Below are 18,929 nucleotides of genomic sequence, written 5' to 3'. Positions count from 1 at the left end.
CTGTTCTAACATTGTAGAACATGGATTTAATGCTGGGCAAAAGTGGGCTTCTTTCTCAAGATGTGCCTTGGTCTTGTTTAATCTGCTCCAATTTGAAGAAGGCAGAAAAAACACCTTACATCATGCTCATCTGGTTTTGCTGAAGTCTTGCAGGTACTCGCCCTGGAGGTACCCTTGTCTAGCTCAGTTACAAGGGTCAGAGCAGGGCTTCCCTTGCAATTACAGCTTCTTTTCACCATGAATTCTGTCTGCACACTGGAACTGAAAGCAGAGAATGTGTGTCTTCTCTACTCTCAATGCTCTTGCAGCATGAGCAGCAGGTTGTCCGGTTCAAATGTGGAAAAAAGAACAACAGATCAACAAAGATCTAAATGGTCTGAGCAGCACTGGCAGCTGGTTAGTTTGTGGAAGACAAAAAGACAGGGAAAGGGGAAAATTACAAAACAGACTGGAATTGGAAAGAAGAGGAGTGTGCTGATATGCTAGGAAACAGAAGAGCAACATGAAGACATACAACAAGGACTCAAGTTATGAGAGCTGGCAGAACTGGCATTACCCCAAGGATTTTTATCCAGTACCCAGTATCCTTATGTACAACACCAGGGACATGCTAGAAAATTATTAAACCAGGACAAAAAGCCTATGACTGAAATAAGACCATCTTGAGCAAAAAGCTCTGAGCACTGAATCACCCTTGCCTCCAGATCTTGGAATACAAGTTAGGATCCTGGATCAACCTCACAAGAAGCATATCTTATTTTTCTCCAGGGCTGATCAATGGAGGAGGCAGCAATCAAGCACAATTCTGAGATATTTTTAACTCAATCAGCAGAAACTGGGACCTTGGACCTAAACATTCCAGCCCTTCAACTGATCTCCCTAGGTATCAATGAACAGCAATATGATGGAATTTCTGAATATTTTCCCTACACTTTTCTTTTGTTGCTATAAAGATTATTTAAAAATTTATGTCAAGATTGCAAGATCAATAATTTCAATAAGAAAACATTAAGGTTCTTTGTGGCATTTTCATTAAGTGCTATGCATTATAATTGCTTCATTTACATGATCAAAGACATGAGGTAGGCATGCTTTGGAGACATTCAGAACTGTACACTAACAGATACTGTTTTCATGCTTTCATGTTTTCACTGTTTCCTTGCTTGGTTTCTTGCCTAAACTGAAAGCTACACAATGAATAAACCTATATATACATTTGTGAAATATTTAGATGCTACACTGATAAGCATAATAAAAAGCCCACAAAATACTGATAGTTTTGTATTTAAGGCAGGACTTGAAAAAGGCAGTAGATAAAGCTGTGGCTGCACATTAAACAGAAGAGATAAACGGAATATTGAATTGCCACTTAGTGATTACATGTATCCATCCTTGTCCACCCCAAAGGAGATAAGGGTAGTGTAGACAAGTGGTCATATAGTTAAGCAGCACATAGTAGAGAGGGAATTGGTTTTACAAAGGTAAAAGATAATAGAATATTGTGGATGCCTAATTTTCCCTTTTTCTGAAAGCCTTTTAACATTGATTTTTATGTGTATGTGTGCTGACATCAGCTGCAGTCTCTAAAATGACTGCATGGGTCAACTCACAAAGCAAAGGCGAAATGTACTGCATTTACCATTGAATTTCCACTCCGTCCCTCCTGTGACAATGTGAAGTTGAGAATGAGAATGAATTTTTCAATTTCTCATTAAGTATTATTATAATTAATGCCAGACTAAACAATTGCATAACAGCAAGTTATCTTCAAGTGACTTGCAATGATGCAATCATCTGAGATTTAGAGGCAATAACGCTTTATTTTTAGTGATACAGCTGATTTCAGGAGTCCCCATATTCTCTCTCATATTCATTCCTGCCAACTGCATCAAAACAGTTATTCATAGTTCTGAATGGTAAACCATATCTAATAAGGTAAAACAATAATAAATCCTCCTCTACCACCAGTTTTTGAAGCTCAAAAATAATACAAAATATTTAAAGTAAAATTTTACCTGTAGAAATACCATTCTTCTTCAAATTATCAACATAATCATTGCCAAAGGAATCACTCCCAACCTATACAAAAGAAAAAATAATGGGTTTTTTTTACAGAAAGGTGAGAGGATAAATAGACCATCTTTAGACAACGAAATGCTCTACTATAATTTAAATACAACACTTTTAGTCTTTAGAAGCCCTTTGCCTTATTAATTAACAAATAATAAATTAAGAAATAATGGTAAAATTTATGAATAGTATTAGCAAACAATAAGAACAGTGTTCTGCAGTTTTCTCCTGATCTATTACAAACACCCATGTTGCAATATTCAAGTTTCATCCTTGTACAATCCCTGTGCTCCTTTGACACTGAAACTTCTGGGGATTTTTAAATCTGGACATGTACTGAATTTCTCAGCTTTGAATTGAAAGCATTTACATTAATTCTGGTGTCCTTCTAAATTGCAGTTTGTATTTTGAATTTTTTACCTCAAGTTTCCTTGGTGGAAAAATATCAGAAGTGTGTCTATGGGACACATAGCATTACTAATTTCTGCAATTCTTAGTACTAAATGTACTGTTTAGAAATTCAACATTTTTTGTTTGCATTATCTAGCAACAGCAGATCAAGTCGAGTTAGGGAGTCAAGCTATGGTCTATTGTTTTTTTAATAGCAACTTAAAAAGCTTGTAATTTCAGTTCCATTAATCTTTTTAGCTGAAAACAATTCTGCTTGCTGTTTATTCAAACTAATATAAATTTCTTTTTGTTACATTACACAAGCTGAACAAAGGAGATGAGGTACATGGAGGAAAAAAATAGTTTAATTTGCTTAATATCATGTAAGCCTTTAAAATATATTTATAAAGCCAACAAAGCTTTTGAGTCACCACTCTTAGCCTGTCTTCAGCATGCATAGCATGTGTTCCCAATTCCAAGAGTGAGTTGTGTACCTGAGCAGTGTCAAAGACTAACCAATGCTACAGAAAGTATTTTTGCAAGAGGGAAAAAGAAACATCTTTCAAATTAGGAGCCAAATTGATATCCTGGTTATGGGTCTAGAAGAGTCCTAACCAATTATCCATCTTCTCATAAAACAGCAGTACATAGCTAATGGTGTACTTCAGTTACTAGGAGGCACAAAGCAGCTGCCTCTGCTGGCTGTTGTTAGAATTTTTTCTTTTTATGAGTTCAGCCCTTCAGAAAGCTTGGAGAAGGCATGAGAACCAGCTAGTGATTGCAAGTATCAAACAGTTTGATTCAGAATACTAAAATTTAAATTGGATGACCCTTCTCCTCACATATTTGATTGCATAACCATGATTTGAAACTTCCATTTCCTACAACATCTGTAAGGTTTTTTTCCAAAGCATTATTAAGGATAGTCTCAATCTTTCAGCAAAGGAGGACAGCAGTTAAGGTCAGAATAATCTAACCAGATGGAACATTGGTCTAGTACATGGAAAAAAAACCCAAACAACCCAACATTTTCTTGGGTCACTGTGTTAGTCATTGTTTTCACATTGGAGTATATTTGTACTTCTGACTACTCCCAGTTTGCCAGACAGGGCGGGTTGTCAGGAGCTGCCTCGTCTGACTGCTTTAGGCTGGATGACTGCAGCCATCTGCAATTTAAACCTGAGCTGTGCTCACCTCTGCACCCTAACAACTGTGCTCTGGAATATGTTCAGTCTGATGATATCACCTTCTCCCTCCCTTGCTACTATGATTCTTCTACAACAAAACTCACAATCTTCTCAGTTAATTCAGCAACAAAATATTTCATAACCATCTTCCACAAGCTCAGCTGAAACATCCTTCCCTCCTTCAGCTCTGGATCCTGCATGACTGACAGACAGGCATTCCTTACTTTTCAACTGTCAAAGCAGCTGAGATCAGCCATGGTACTTTCACTCACAGTGGGACATCTCAGTGCTGGAGGGAAGCCCTCCAAGGGGTGTCCATGGAGGTCACTTTCCTCTGGAGACTTTTTTCCATGTTAGTTCATCAGTATCCAACCCAGTTAATCCTAGTGCATTTGAAGGACTTTATTTTTCCATTCAGGCTTTGCCCCCAAGGAAGACAAGAGTATTGGGCATTAGACTCAGTTTAGATTAAAGGCATATTTACTGACCATGTCAAATTATATAACATTATTTTAAATATTTTCTGCTTTTGCACAGACTCTGCTAGATGGACTGCTGGATAAACAGAAAAATAGATGTCTCAATCTGCAGACCACAGAACACTGTTAAGAGCTGAAACAGCATTTCTTCTTTCTTGAATTCTTAGCAACAAAAGCCATTTGTAGAAGCATTTTTTTCACTCAGTTTATATATCAGATGATAAGTGAAATCAAATCGGTATTTTTCAGTCTGGGTTTTCCCAGCTTATGATCATGTTTTCCACATGGAGCTAGGGAGCTGGCTGGCATCATAGCAACTAGAATTCTAGCAGCTTAAGAATCAAATTTATTTCTACCTGAAAATTACTTACAACAAAAAGCATGTGCCTCTTGATAATTTTTTGTTTATTTTATATGTTGTTTTTTAATTCAACTGTTTAGTCTTTTTTGTCATTAGGGAATTATACTGGTACCAAAGACAAGCACAAGACAGTAATACCAAAGGAAAAAGCAACTGAACATACCCATCATACCCTGTCCTGCGTCTGGGATACAGCTATATTCATACAATGAAATGAGAATTTAGGCATAACACTTTAACTTAAATTTGGCTTATGGATCATTTAAAAAGACTACACAACATGGTAATGCAACACTTCCTGCTTCTAGGAAAGAATCAAATGCAGCCATGGCTTACACAGAATTTAGTATATACAATATCAGCTATGTCCAGTGAATATCATTCCAACTTGTTTGTCAGAAGTAAAGCAGGACCTTTTTCAGCACATACAATGTCTTTCAGACCAACATGCCTCCACCATTTTATTCTAGCATGCCAAACAGATTTTCTTGGGATTAGTCATGACAAAAAAAAAAAAAAAAAATTAAGGGTTAAGGGGAGTTTTAAATTGTACAAACCTGAGCAATTAATTTATTTGCTTAGATCCTTTAGTACCCTGAAAGGAATCCTTTACATTTCTCTGTAACTATTCCATCAATACATTGTTTCACAGGACTGAGGGAATTGACTGCTACTGTGACAAACATCGATAACTCAGAGTAACAGAGGCCACTTGCAGAGACGCCAGGCATTAAACAGAACACTGTTTGCATTTCCAATACTGAAACTCAATTTTTAAACATTTTTTACAATTTTTACATTAAATTCCACAACACTCAGTGGCATCTCTAGTCATAACAGTAAGTCATTACAATTCTCCCTCTCTCTCAAACCCTCACCAAACACTGGCTCTTGTGTTTTAAAGCTCTGAAATATGAAGAATTCCTTGTCACTTGATCTGAGACATCAGTCTCTAGTCTTCTTGAGGACATCCTCTGTCTAAATTACACTGCTACTAAGAGGATGCCACACTCCAGTGGAATGTCCCTTTAGTATTAATACTGATTCCATTTTCTGAACTTCAGGTTGCAGCAGTAATTTTTGCATCCACACTAGATAAAAAATGTTGGGAAATATGACCAAAACAGAAGCATGTAACTGAGCACAGAGCATGTGTGTGAGGGGCAATCCAGCTTAAAGAACCACCAAATACTTCAGATTACTTGTTGCAGTAAAAATAATTTAATTGCAGAAGCTCATTACTGTCAGTTTCTTCTTAGTTTATTAAGGAAGAAATTTTATATCTCATTAACCTATGCAGATATAAGACTGTATATGAGACTTCTATGAGATGAGACAGTATTTTGTGAGGCTATAAAGGGCAATTTTTAAAAACTAAATAACAACTTTCAAAATTAAAAAATAGAAAATGCTAATATTTTCTCCAACAAACACACAACAGAAAAAAAGAGAAAACAAGATAAAGAGACAGATGGACAGACAGACAGAAAGATAAAAAGACAGAAAGAAGACTGGGTTTTACTGAAATAACAGAAATATGTTTTTGAAAAGTACTTAGAAAATACAGTAGATACTAAATTTTATTATGAATGTGTATGTTTCCATTGCACAGAGCAAAGGGCTAGACCATTAAAAAAAAATAAAGCAAATTCACAGTTGCAATGGAAAAAAACCATTTAACATTTAGCAGGAAATGTTAGAAGGGAATTCACTGCCAGTTCATATTGTACTTGAATCTGATTGTTCTTGAATGTAAAGATGATCAAATATACACAATATGACAGAAGCGCAAACATTGCCAAAAAAAGCCAACCCGACAATGTAGAACAACTAGTGAAATAACTCACAGAAATGCTTTCAGGTGTAATTTAAATTTATAGCAAACATTGTTTAGTCTAAGTATTGAACTGAAAGAACAGTGAGGAAGGCTTGCTTGAGATGTTTGCAGTACTTCTCAAAAAATCCTTGACAGACAATGATCCAACAAATTTAGCATCCTCCCCAGCTATGGCAAGAAACAAAGTATGTCCAGTCAATTTGAAGTTTAATCTACAGTTAGCACAGGATAAACAATAAAGGCTACAGAGAGAAAAAATTTGATCTTAACCATAGTAATGATCACTCAAAACTTATAATGTTTAATGACAAAAATCAAAGAAAAGCATTGTAAGAATATAGCATCTGCCAAGCTGAATCAGCCCAATAGTCCGTGAGCAGGTCTTTAGAGCTGCAGTGCATCAGATGTTTCAGAAAAGTAGGCAAAAATATCCCATAGCACACAAATTGCTAGAATTTGGATATTATCACCTTCTTAATCTCAAGTAATGACATAATGATTCAACCTTCAAAGCACTTTTACATTTCTTTCAAATTTGTCACTAGCTTATGAGTGTCTGATTTTTAATCATCTACAAAGTCAATTTCAGAGTGACCACAGCTTCTAGCACCTGAATGACATCAATGAAGTCCTGATTGCTGTAACAGTGGGGAGCATAAAGAGGAAGGCATTATCAAGATTTCTTAAATTTTGAACGTCTAACTCTTCCCAATTCTCTTTTCTATGGTATATCAACTTAAGTTTTGCAATCCTTCTCTACATGCAATTTCTGTCAGATCTATAGCCAACTACTCTTTGGTTCTGGCAGTATTCTTAAACAGCCTCCTCCATGCTTAAATTTATGGCTAAAATAAGAAAAAGAAAAGAGAATTAGAGAGAGAGTTTAAAAAGCTAAAAACATACCAAAAGCTTTTTGGTAAGTGACCAAAAGGTTTACTGGAATTTGCATGAACATTCAGTTCAGCTGTAATTGAAGAGCAAATCAACGCTTACCTTGCAGATCAGCGAGGTCTTGGCCCCAAGTCGAGCAGACTGGACACACTGGTTGGCTCCTTTCCCACCAAAACCAACAAAAAACTTATGTCCAATGATAGTTTCTCCAGCTTTTGGCAATCGTGTAGTAAGGCTATTCCAATTTAAAGCAATATTGACATACATTAGTGACTTAAGATAACAAGCATCTTCAAAATAAGAGTTACATCATTATAGTCCTAAATGGCTCAACGGTCATCCAATAAGACTGAAAAATACTCAAAAGACCTTTTAGGGTTCTACTCTACATCCCACTAGTTTATGTTTATTCCTTATATACCACCCAGTCAAGTTTCTTGTCCCCTCAATAGAAGGACTTCATTTCTTTTGTTCATGTTTCATGTTGTACCTGAAGAAGTTGTACCTGATCCCTGACTGGGATTCCCCAGTGCTAACTCAATAAAGATAAACCATGAATCTATAGATCTCACTGTTCATAGGGTTTTGTTACTGTAACATTAGGTTCAAGTTCACATATAGTTCATTTAATTCCATTACATGTAATTATACCTCCTTAAACTACTCTTAAGTAATTTTTCACTCTGTTGGTATTCACACCCCTAAGAATTGTAATAGTTACCAAAACCTGCCTCTCCACTGCTGTCATGCAGGCACACTGTACATATTTAACATATTTCTTTTTTAAGTGTTTCTTTTACAAATCAAGCTTTACAACTTCTCAGCATTTTGTTTTCTCCTTGAATGCAGTCCAATTACATTTACATCCTTCTGCGGATGGGTGCCCAGAGCCAGATGCACTAATACAAGCTGAAAGCCATCAGGAGTGTATTCTGATTTTATTTCCATTTTGGAAAAAAACTTAACCCTGCCAGATGCTTTGCAATCTCAAACAAAAGTTGAAAAGAGTAAAAGACACCACTGAGACTTTAGAGTAGAATTTCTCAGAATGTGAAGACTATCTGACTTTTGTAATTTTTATTAAAATACGTAACCCAAAGATGCATTTTCAACACTCAGATAACCAAAATTTCTGCCTTCTCAAGCCATGCATTCTAGATACGAGGCTTAAAAATATAATTTTTAAATCTCTTATGCTACAAACACGTTCACAACACATGGAAAGGGAAGGCATTCTATGATGTACTAACAACCTGCTCATTCAACAACAGCTACCTCAGACAGTTTCCATAAGTCTGCAGGATAGAAAGGGTGCATGGGGAATGGGAGACTGAAAGAATGCAGAAGAATCCAACCCAATGATGAAGAAATTATCTTCAGCTCTGTTTGGCAATTTAAAATATCATTTTACCAATAAATCTCACAGCAGCTTCAAAATTCAAAAACTGAATTCTGGGCTCCTCAGAACAAGAGAGCTGTGGAGCCCCTGGAGTGGGTCCAGCTGAAGGTAACAAAGATGATTAAGGGACTGGAGCATCTCGTGTGTGAGGAAAGACTGAGGGAGCTGGGCCTGTTCAGACTTGAGAAGAGATGCCAGAGAAGGAATCTCATCGAAGTCTGTCAGTATCTGAAGGGAGAGTGACAGGAGGATGGTGCCAGGCTCTGCTCAGTGGTGCTGAGCAATAGGACAGGAGGCAATGGGCAGAAACTGATGCCCAGAAAGTTGTCACTTGAACACAAGGAAGAACTTCTTTACTGTGTGGGTGACTGAGCCCAGAAAGTCTCTCTTACTGAAGATGATCAAGAACTGCTTGGATGCAATGTGCCATGTGCTCTAGGATGACTCTGCTTGAGCAGGGAGCTTGGAACAGATGATGCACTGCGGTCCCTTCTAACTTCAACTATTCTGTGACTCCTTGAAAATTGCCAGCCAGCCTTCCAATTCAGAATAAAAGGTTAGACATTACAAGAAATTATTCACTGTGGGGGTGGTGAGACAAGTTGCCCAGGGAGGTTGTTGATGCCCCAGCCCTGGCAGTGTTCAAGGCCATGTTGGATAAGGCCTAGGTCTAATGGGGAAGTGTCCTTGCTTATGGCAGAAGAGGTTATGACTGGGTGATCTTTAAAGTTCATTTCAACTCTGAATGTTCTATGATTCTATGCTTCTGCACTAGGCAATCACTACAGATTTTTTTTTTTTAAAGGATATGAAGAATATGTGTATATTACTTTTTTAGCTTATGCTGCACCTTCTGGGGCATATGGGTGTTTGCAGATTCTTACAGAACTAATGACAGAGCACAGCCTAATTTACTGAAAATTCTCAGGAAAAAGCAAACATTTTTTCTCTCCCTCCAATTTTCAATTTCATCAGTCCAAAGGTTTAGGATCATTAGAAAGTCAAGAAAACCTAAAATGAAACTAGCAAAGTCAAACAAGTCCCAAACTCCCAGAAATTAAGGTTCTGGCTTTGAAGGAGTTGTTACAGGTCTGTGCTTCATCAGTAGTTATAGTTTCCAGAGAGATGCAGGTAGGGATGCAGCCTCACTGACAGAGACACTCACTAACACCGTATGCCAGATTTTAGGATAGCATACACAGTCACCATGTTTCTTTTGTGTGGGTGGCCACAGATAAACCCCCAAAGAGTCACACATACAGCTCATAGCACTCATTTCCAGAGATTCAGAGCCAGGAACATTTTGTTGCAAAATGTTTAAACCATTTTCAATAAAAACACAAAAGCTTTTAAAAAATACACTTACTACCATATATATCTATATATCTATGTATCTATATATCTATATATATCTGGAAAGGATTGCTAAGTTCCTAATACAGCAAAGTTAAAACTGTTTGCCCATAGCAGCATCCAGGAAATTGTCTCCAACAATGAGTAACTACGTTCTCAAGGAAAAAGGTGCAACAGTAAAGAATATTGATAAACAGTAATACATAAACAATATTCCTTAATGGTAACATCTGCAATTTATCACCATTTTCACCACTGTAAGCCAAAATAGAGATGGTTGCGGACCAGAGAATGAAGGCCACAAGACTCAGCTGAGGAAGCTCCTCTTCAGCTACTGCCAGGGTACTGCACATCACATCTAAAATTAGGTGCCATTCAGTAAGGAAGGATGTTTCATCCAGCCTTGGTAATAAGAACAAATAGCAGCCCTTTTGTAGTTCCTTTCATCCACACATCTCACTACACCTTAAAAAGCAGAGCAACATCATTATTCCTGTTTTGTGGGTATGCAACTTAGTCAAGGCATTTTGTCTTTTCATGCCTTGGGTCAGTCAAGAAGCCAGGGGCAAAACCAAAAAGAGAGGATCAGCTTAATCTACCAGCTCACTCTGTCTTCTCATTTAAATTCTGCAGTATGAAAATGGCATCAATTCTCAATTCATTTTTTTTTCCTCAGGCTGTTTTTTTTTTTTTTTTTTAGAGATTATAGCTTATTCTAAATAGAATTTGCTTCCATAAAAAGTCAATATATTTTTAATCAAAGATTATAAATTTTTGTGGTTCCAGCACACATCTCCTAATAGCACTGCTCAGAGTTCATATTCAAGTATGTTCAACCATAAAAAATATTGTTGTTTTAACAGTGGCCAGACTATGACTTGATTCTTCTCTCTTTTATGTTGGCATCAACATGCAACTCTAGTGGAAGCATCAGAATTTCACTGGTGAAAAAACAGGCTTGGTGAGATGAGAATTTCGGTCTCAGTGTTTCAACTAGCATGGCATCACAGATGCCTGTGGGGTTCAAACAGCTTGTGGAAGACAGGGAAATTACCTTTTTTATTGAAAAAATTACCTTTTTTATTGATTGAAAGGTACATGGCAAACAGCAAGGGATCAAGTGCAAATGTGATTTATAACTGGTCAACTTTTAAAATAAGCTAAAACAGACCAAGCAAAAACGCGCAGCAACTTCCTGTAGCTCTCTACAAACAAACCTTCACCATATTTCATTTTAAGCACGATTGCCAATCATTCCAGACCAATTCTCCACTCCAGAAGGCCATTCTTATTTTCCATATGAAACAGATTCAGAGTACCTATCTGTATAGGCAGTTTTAATTTTCATTGAAACCAGCAGTCCTGAAAGAGTTTTTTTTGCTAATACAATGGTATTCTCTCATCATTTAATTCTGCAACTATGCTAACTTTTGATTCACATTAGACAATTTTAATGAGCATTTCAGGCTTCTTTTATGAGCAGGCAGTGATGACTAATCTGTATGATTAAGAAATCCTATAAATTCTTGGCTTATTCATGGTGTCAAAAAGAATACCTAAAATAGCCTAAAAGTGATGAAACAGCTAATGTTACTCCAAAACTAGGCTAAATAAGTTAATTAGAAAAAAATGTCACATGGGCATTCAGAATTGTTACATAAAATGTTTTGCAAAGCCGTTTACAACTTTTGACGTAATTTGAAAACACTGACCTGAAAAACCCAAAACAAGTTACTATTCAACAGACTCCTCCTTGCTTACATGACAAATTCTGCTCACCTTTGAGGGGATAAATGGTGCAAAGGATACTGAGCTCTTATGTCTTATGAACAATCAGCAACTGAACTTGAAAACTCCCAATACAATCTAAGTAAAATAAAATCACTGTATGTTTTGCAAATTGTGCACGGTACAACTGAATCATATTTATAGAGGAAAGTTCAGACTTTAATTACTTTGGACATTATAAGCAAGGAATATAATCACTCATCATTTCAACTGAGTTTTTACAAAACAATATTTAAATGTAAAGCACACAGGAATGCTGCCCACATTTGTTTATGACAAATGAAGAATCTTACACACACTTATGTTTCAGAGGTTTGGGATGAATAAAGGCACACACATAAGTATTCTACCACTGCACTACCTGCATGCCTCTCTTCAAGTGTGTGCCATGAGCTCCCTTAGAGGCTAGAGCTGATTAGCATTTGTATTTAAGGTCAAACATCCCATGAAAACCAGAACAGAGACATTTACTATAGTGTTGAAGCAATGAATCAGAGGTGAAGGCACAAGGTACTGAGTCATTAGCGCACGTTTCCAATATTCTGGGTTTTCTCAAAAAGTTCCCCTCTAAGCAGTGACTAGATCACATACAGAGATATAAAGTATGAAGAAGGGGAAAGGGGGAGATGTATATTAAGCAGAATTTACATAAATTAATCCTGAAATTAATCATGGTTTGCTTCTGATTCTTCACACCTAACCACTGTTTACTCATTGTTTTCAATACACGAAAACTAAAAAGATGTATTATTATTGTCAGCTTAAACTGATGTGAAGCCATGCCCTCTTCTCACAGTATTTCCCCACTATTCCTGTAGCACTGCTTTTATTGCTTACAGAGCTTCCTAATTCAAAACATTTTTGTTCAAAGGGTCATTTTCATTTGGATCAGTGCATTCATTCAACTCATTATCCAGCAGCTAAGGTGGGCCTGTGAAGGGAGGAGCAGGAGAGCCTCTGCTGGCAGCAGTACAACCAGACTGCCCTGAGCCAAAGCTGGAACTTACACTTGATACTACTTTGTGTTGAAAACACTTAATGCTCTGTTGCTAAGGTTTGCTTAAGTAGTACAGCATACTTAGCTCATTAGATATATGGAAAAGCAGAGAGTATCAGTACGTTTCAGAGAACGGCATGCATGAGAAAGGAAAATAGCACAGCATGTTAATATATTTCTCTAAAAAAACCCCAACAATATTCTCATCAGGCAACTCAGAAGGGAAGAGAATTTCTACATCAGATTAAATATCACCAAAAATGCTTAAAATGACTGTCATTTAAATAGTATCAAAAGAAACATTCAGATTTCTTTAATTCCTGAAGAAAGGTGAAGATGATCAGGGATTGGAAAACAGCAGAAAGAATATTGAATTTAAAACTGACTTAGTAAAAAGTAACATAATGTAAAGCTCTAGAATTTAGCTTTGATTCTGTTCTCTTTGAATCACTGGACAAAACTTGCTTTCTCCACTCCTGGGAATTCCCTAGAATGGGGAAAATCCCAGTGAGATTAGAGTAGGTGTAACTTAGCCACTGTCTAGTACATACAATTTACTGGCCTTTCATGATTCTCACAACTGAACAAATACAAAGAAGAGAACAGTTCTTCCCTCTAACATAATACAACATTGTGGTGAAAATGTCTCAGACCTCTTTTGGATCTGGCTTAACATTTTGGTTTAACCTTGGTCTGTTTTGTCTAGCTTCATTTTGAAGATTTGAACATGTGCTGTGAGAAAATATCCATAACATGGAGACAAAAAGACCACACGCTTTTCAAAATCTGATATTCTTGACTCATTTATGCTTTCACTCCTTTTATTCGTCCATTAAAATATCTTATTAGGAGGTAGAAAACTTCCAAGATTTCTAAAGAGATTACCTCAGCAATTTAGCTAACTATACCTTGGTTTAAGCATGGGGCAATCTGGTTCTAGGTTTGTAGACTTCCTTCAGATCTTTAATGACTGACAAAACCCTAAAAATCATAGCAAATCTCTATTTTTTTTTTCCTGAACATGCCAAGATTTTCTTTTAAAAAAAAACCTGAAACTTTTCAGGCAATTCAAACACTTGCCTATTGCTTGGATGTTTGATGGTCTCAGTTCTCTCTGTAGCCCACAGTGATGAACACTATAGAAGCACTACCCAAGCTGGTATCAGGCACAAAAATTGACACTTAGAGGAGTCCCTCTGCAGCACAGTGAGATGCAAAAGCTTTACACCATCATCCATTCAGAGGGGTTTTTAAAACCTGTTTGATTTTATATCAAAAAACATTTATCACCACAACACAAACAAGTGAATGATAAATTGCTGCAAAGCTGCAGGAATCTTTTCAATGAGTTTTGCCATCAGGGAAAATATGTATTTTATGAAACAGAAATATATATATAAACAACAGATAAATATACAAACTGTTTATATAAGCACATTAATAAATATATCGATATCTATAAATAGACAAACTGGTTTGTAGATCTTATTACTGAGTGGGTAAACAGCTGAAGTGGCACAACTGTAGAAAATCTCTAGCAAGGAAGAAAATGAAATGAATGGCTGTGACTACACGTAGGAGGGCAACAAGAGTTATATCTTCTTATATGTACAATCACAGCTTAAATTGAACAAGACCAAAACTTCTAACACATAGAATGAGAACAACTGTCCACAGCTCTTCAAGAACTTCAATGAATAATTTTGTTGACCCTTTGCACAGAATCAGATTTTACCCTCCTAGACATTAAAAGATGAAGCAAATAGAAAGGCATACAGATCAATGCCCTGAAGCATTTACAGTAGTACACTGTACTGCATTTCAATGAAATTATGGTATTACTAAGTCATCAAATTCCTAAATTATGTTACAAATATGAAAACTTCAATACAAAGAAATTATTTTTTGACTAATTACCAAAAAGCTTTCTCATGGAACAACAAACCTGTAACATTTCCTCACATCACTAGCATTTAAATCTGGGGAAAAGGTGGCACAACATTGGTGAGTTCATAATTTGTGGAATGTTTAATTCTGAAGCTGAAGCTCTAAAGAGATTTAAAACTCAAATAAATCTATCTTCAGATATTTAAGTCTCAGCAAACATTCCATCATTCTTACCAAACATCTGTTTCGTATTTAAGAAAGATTGTGGAAATTTTCAGAATTGCTACTCTCTAGCTTTATTTGCCTCCCACGTTGTTCTTCATTGATGTCTCTCGATTACATTATTTTTGGAATGGCAGTTACATAATTATTTTCAATGCAATCTGACAGTAATGTTAGAATAGACTGTCTCTGAAACAGGCTGTGCTCACCCAGAACTGAAGCAGGCTGCCTACAGTTCCTGTGCTGAACAGAACATTGTATCATGATGAAATACCAGTGCTGAAGCAGAAAAAAAAAAAAAACAGTACAAAACAAAACAACCTCTGCAACCCAAGCAAAGAGTGATTTTTACATGCCCAAGGACAGATTAAGATAAACAAGACATATGAACATTAACCTTTTTTCTATACTTCTTAAAAAAAGGGATTTATCAGACAACAGTGAACAAAGCAGAAATAATATGGTTGGTTGGACAGGCCACATGGTCCTTGCTCTTGTCATCATGATTTTCTATATACTGGTACATCAACAAAGTAATCTATACTATTTTTTAATTCTGATATCTGGTACTGATAAAGTATGATACTTTACTATACATACAGAAAACTGGGCACCTACCATATAAAATCTTGCTGTCAGTCTTTTTCAGATAAAAAAATAAAAATAACCCCCACACACCATTAAGTATTGGCATTTTGCACACAAGCATATTGTGTTTTATAAACTATAATATTACGACCAACATCATAGATGTGTTTTCAGAGTACAGAGTCATCACGACAAAGTACAGTGGGGTCCAAGTAGTTATAATTTTCTTCAATAAGATGTTGTTCTAAAAATTATAGCCAGGAGAGTAATTTTGAGAAATATGATTTTTTTTTAATCAAGTTTGTATGAGCAGTGCTTCCTGCTGAATCCATATTTGTCACAAATGAAAAGTATAACCAAAATGAGACATTGTTTACATACATTTATTTAATGTATTATAAATAATGAAAGATACATAATAAATAATAAAGTACACATATATTTATTATATGGGAATAGAATAGAATAGAATAGAATAGAATAGAATAGAATAGAATAGAATAGTTCAGTTGGAAGGGACCTACAACCATCACCAAGTTTAACTGCCAGCCACTTCAGGACAAATTTTTGGTCAAGTTTTTACTTTTAAAGTATCTTAATGTTGGTTCACTGACAAAAGTGTTCCATCTAATTCCATGTAATTATAAAGGCACCAACTAATATCTGGGATTACAGTAACATTAAGGCTTGCAGGGCAAAAATGAGAATGTGCAGGGTGTGGGGGAAGTGTGTGTGGGCTTCACTGGCCAAGATTAACTCTGCAGTGACAGGTAGGAATCCCCTCTAGGTAAGTCCCTTTACCTTTTTCCCAATTTAAGCTCTCTTGGGAGAGATAGAACCCTAAATATCTGAATGAAAAGTGTGATTCTGTATAACCCTGCCTTCTAATGCCTACCAATAGACAATTCTTATGTCTCCATTTAAGCACAGAATTTAATGAGCAACAGGGAATAAAAACTGAAGAAAAATCTGTGCATTTTTGCTGCCTCTATATGAAGTAATACAAGTTCCAGCAAAACCATCAACTACTTTTTTTCCAACAGATCATTTTTCACTTGGTTCTTTCTGGGAAAAAGAAAAATGAAATTAATTTTTAAAAAATTATTGAACAATACTAACAGGATACTCCCAATGAATAATACTAACAGGATCAGACAATTAGAAAAAAGAATGAATATTCAATCTCATTGCTGCTGAGAACATAAGAAATGCCAGTCTTCCCATGAGTCCTGAACTTGATCTGCTTATCCTTTATTTTCAGCTCTGACCAGTATTTTTTTTCTTTCTGCTGTTTATACTATCAGGGTTTATGCATTTTGTATAAATAGGTATCTGAAAGAACACAGGAAATATATGAAGTGATGAAAGGAATAAATTAACAAAAAGGAGTTATGATACTTTGGACGTAAAAGTTATTTTTGAAAGATGAGAGACAGGGAAATAGCAATACAGAAGAGACGTACACTGTAAGAACATGATGTATGAGGAAAACAAGAAGAGGTGAAAGCAAATTAGGGGAAATTTCATGGTTCAACAATGACATGCTATTGCTGTCGCACAGGACGAAAAGGAGGAAAAAAGGACTAAATTTAGAAATGGAAAAAAGAAAGAATAAAATACAGAAGAGAGCACATTGATATATTTGGGAACATTACCACCTTCTTATTTTATAATTAGTTGTCACAAAGATCAACGTGTTCTACAAAGCTGCACCTACTTTGGCAACAACTAGTGAAAAGTAATTTTGTATTTTCTTCAGGCTCGAAGTGCAAGATACAAGGATCCTCAAGGGAACCTGGATGTCAGCATCAAATAACTTAACTGCAGCTTGATATAGGAGCTAACAACTGGAGCCATATAAAACAAGCAAACAAAACCTCACTGGTAAGCTCCTATGGAAAGAACAGCTCAGATAGCTCCTAGAGGCAACAGAATATATATGCCTGCCCAGAGTGTTTTTACACAAATTTGCTACCATCGACTCTGTATTATTTTTATTGCAGGTTTTGATTTGTGCCAGCAGATCTTTACTGTCAGGAGTACTAAAATTCACCCGAAGATACTTAAGTCTAGAAATGTATCCAGGAAAATGGTTATTTCCTTTAACAGTACAGCCAGAAAGTAATTCATTAACAAGACAGAATGGAATATTAATCATACCATTCTATGTCTCACAAAGGGGGAGAAAATAAAATATTTTCGGTGTTGGGTGTTAAAATCTAGTGCTGAACACCTGCCTATTGTGACAAATATTTTCAAAGGAGTTCCTTTAGACAACTTCCCATTTGACTGTTGTGAATCTTGCATGTCAGACACCTCCAGACTGAAAAGGCAAGAGACATTTTATTTTAAATAGTCAAAAACTGTTTCCAGTAATAACAGGACAATAACCAAACAATTAAAAATCTGTGGAAGTTATATGGAAAAAGTATTTATTTGGGCTAGAAATTATATATACTTTCATAACAGAACATAATATTCAATGTGTATCAAGGGCTATAGCAGAAGCCCAAGGAATAACCTACAGTACTGACACTGCTAGTGCCCAGTGTACTGATGCTTTGCATGCTATTTACTTGGAACTGCTCAGCTGCTAACAACCCTACAGAGAGCAAAAGGCAATAGTTGTGCTCTCTGTAAAGTGGGATGTTACAATGTGAAGAATGGCCACGTTGCAGAGCATCACTGAGATATAATGACATCTTTTTGTAGCACAAATACAAATCCCTTCTTACTCTGATATTGGACAATTGGTAAATAAGCTTTCATCTCAACATTCTCTTCCCTGATCACAATGATTTTACTTCCTGACTTTTCACTTTCTTTCAACAGAGGTATCAACTCTGGGTTTTCCACAGACAGATGAAGCCTTAGAAGGAATACAGAATGATGGGGAAGGTGCATGCACAGGAGCTTGCTGTAACATCACCTACTGTGTAGTCAGCAAATAAGAGCCAGGTCTGTTATAGCATTAGTAATTTTAGTCTCCAAAAAATACATACAATAATTTTCTCTATCCATTTATTCCAGCCTGGTTCCATTTCAGTGAATGACAATGGGAAAAGGAATTTCTTTCTGCTATAGTCACTCATATGGTAAGAATTTCAGGAAGAACCCTTTCACATCCTAGACTTTCTGTGTAACTGGACACATGAAAATTTGTATGTACTTAGGGCATACAATTTTGGCATTTTTTTTCCAGATGGTCATACCCAGATCGTTGAAAGAGATATTTTGTGAGAGTTCAGTTGTACTAGGTGGGAAAATAGACAGGCTGAAATGTGCAGAGATGTACTGTGTTTCTGAAATGGAACTACATTACCAAAAAATCACTATTAATTTTGTCTCATGTTGCAATACCCAGACTGATGATGTCCATTCTCTACAAACATTCATCTAATGTCTTTTCTCTTTCTTTTCACACTTTCTTTGAGGAAAGTCTACTTCCTTGGCTTAAATACTCTTAAGTATTTGAAGGGA

At 36.1% G+C, this 18,929-nt stretch overlaps 1 protein-coding gene across 1 annotated transcript in view; it reads right to left on the bottom strand.

Moving 5' to 3' along the window:
- RBKS (ribokinase) overlaps positions 1-18,929 on the bottom strand; it is a 71,889-nt gene that overhangs the window by 44,945 nt on the left and 8,015 nt on the right. Inside the window, exons 2-3 of the mRNA XM_021552282.3 lie at positions 7,318-7,450; positions 2,016-2,079 (exon numbers count right to left, since the gene is read on the bottom strand). Coding sequence (XP_021407957.2) covers positions 2,016-2,079; positions 7,318-7,450 — 197 coding nt within the window. The remainder of the gene's footprint in view (positions 1-2,015; positions 2,080-7,317; positions 7,451-18,929) is intronic.

Source organism: Lonchura striata, chromosome 3 (assembly GCF_050655825.1).
Source record: "Lonchura striata isolate lonStrDom1 chromosome 3, ASM5065582v1, whole genome shotgun sequence".
Classification (NCBI taxonomy): Eukaryota; Metazoa; Chordata; class Aves; order Passeriformes; family Estrildidae; genus Lonchura; species Lonchura striata.
The sequence above is the reverse complement of the archived record's forward strand: the minus strand, read 5'-3'. Positions and strand labels throughout refer to the sequence as shown.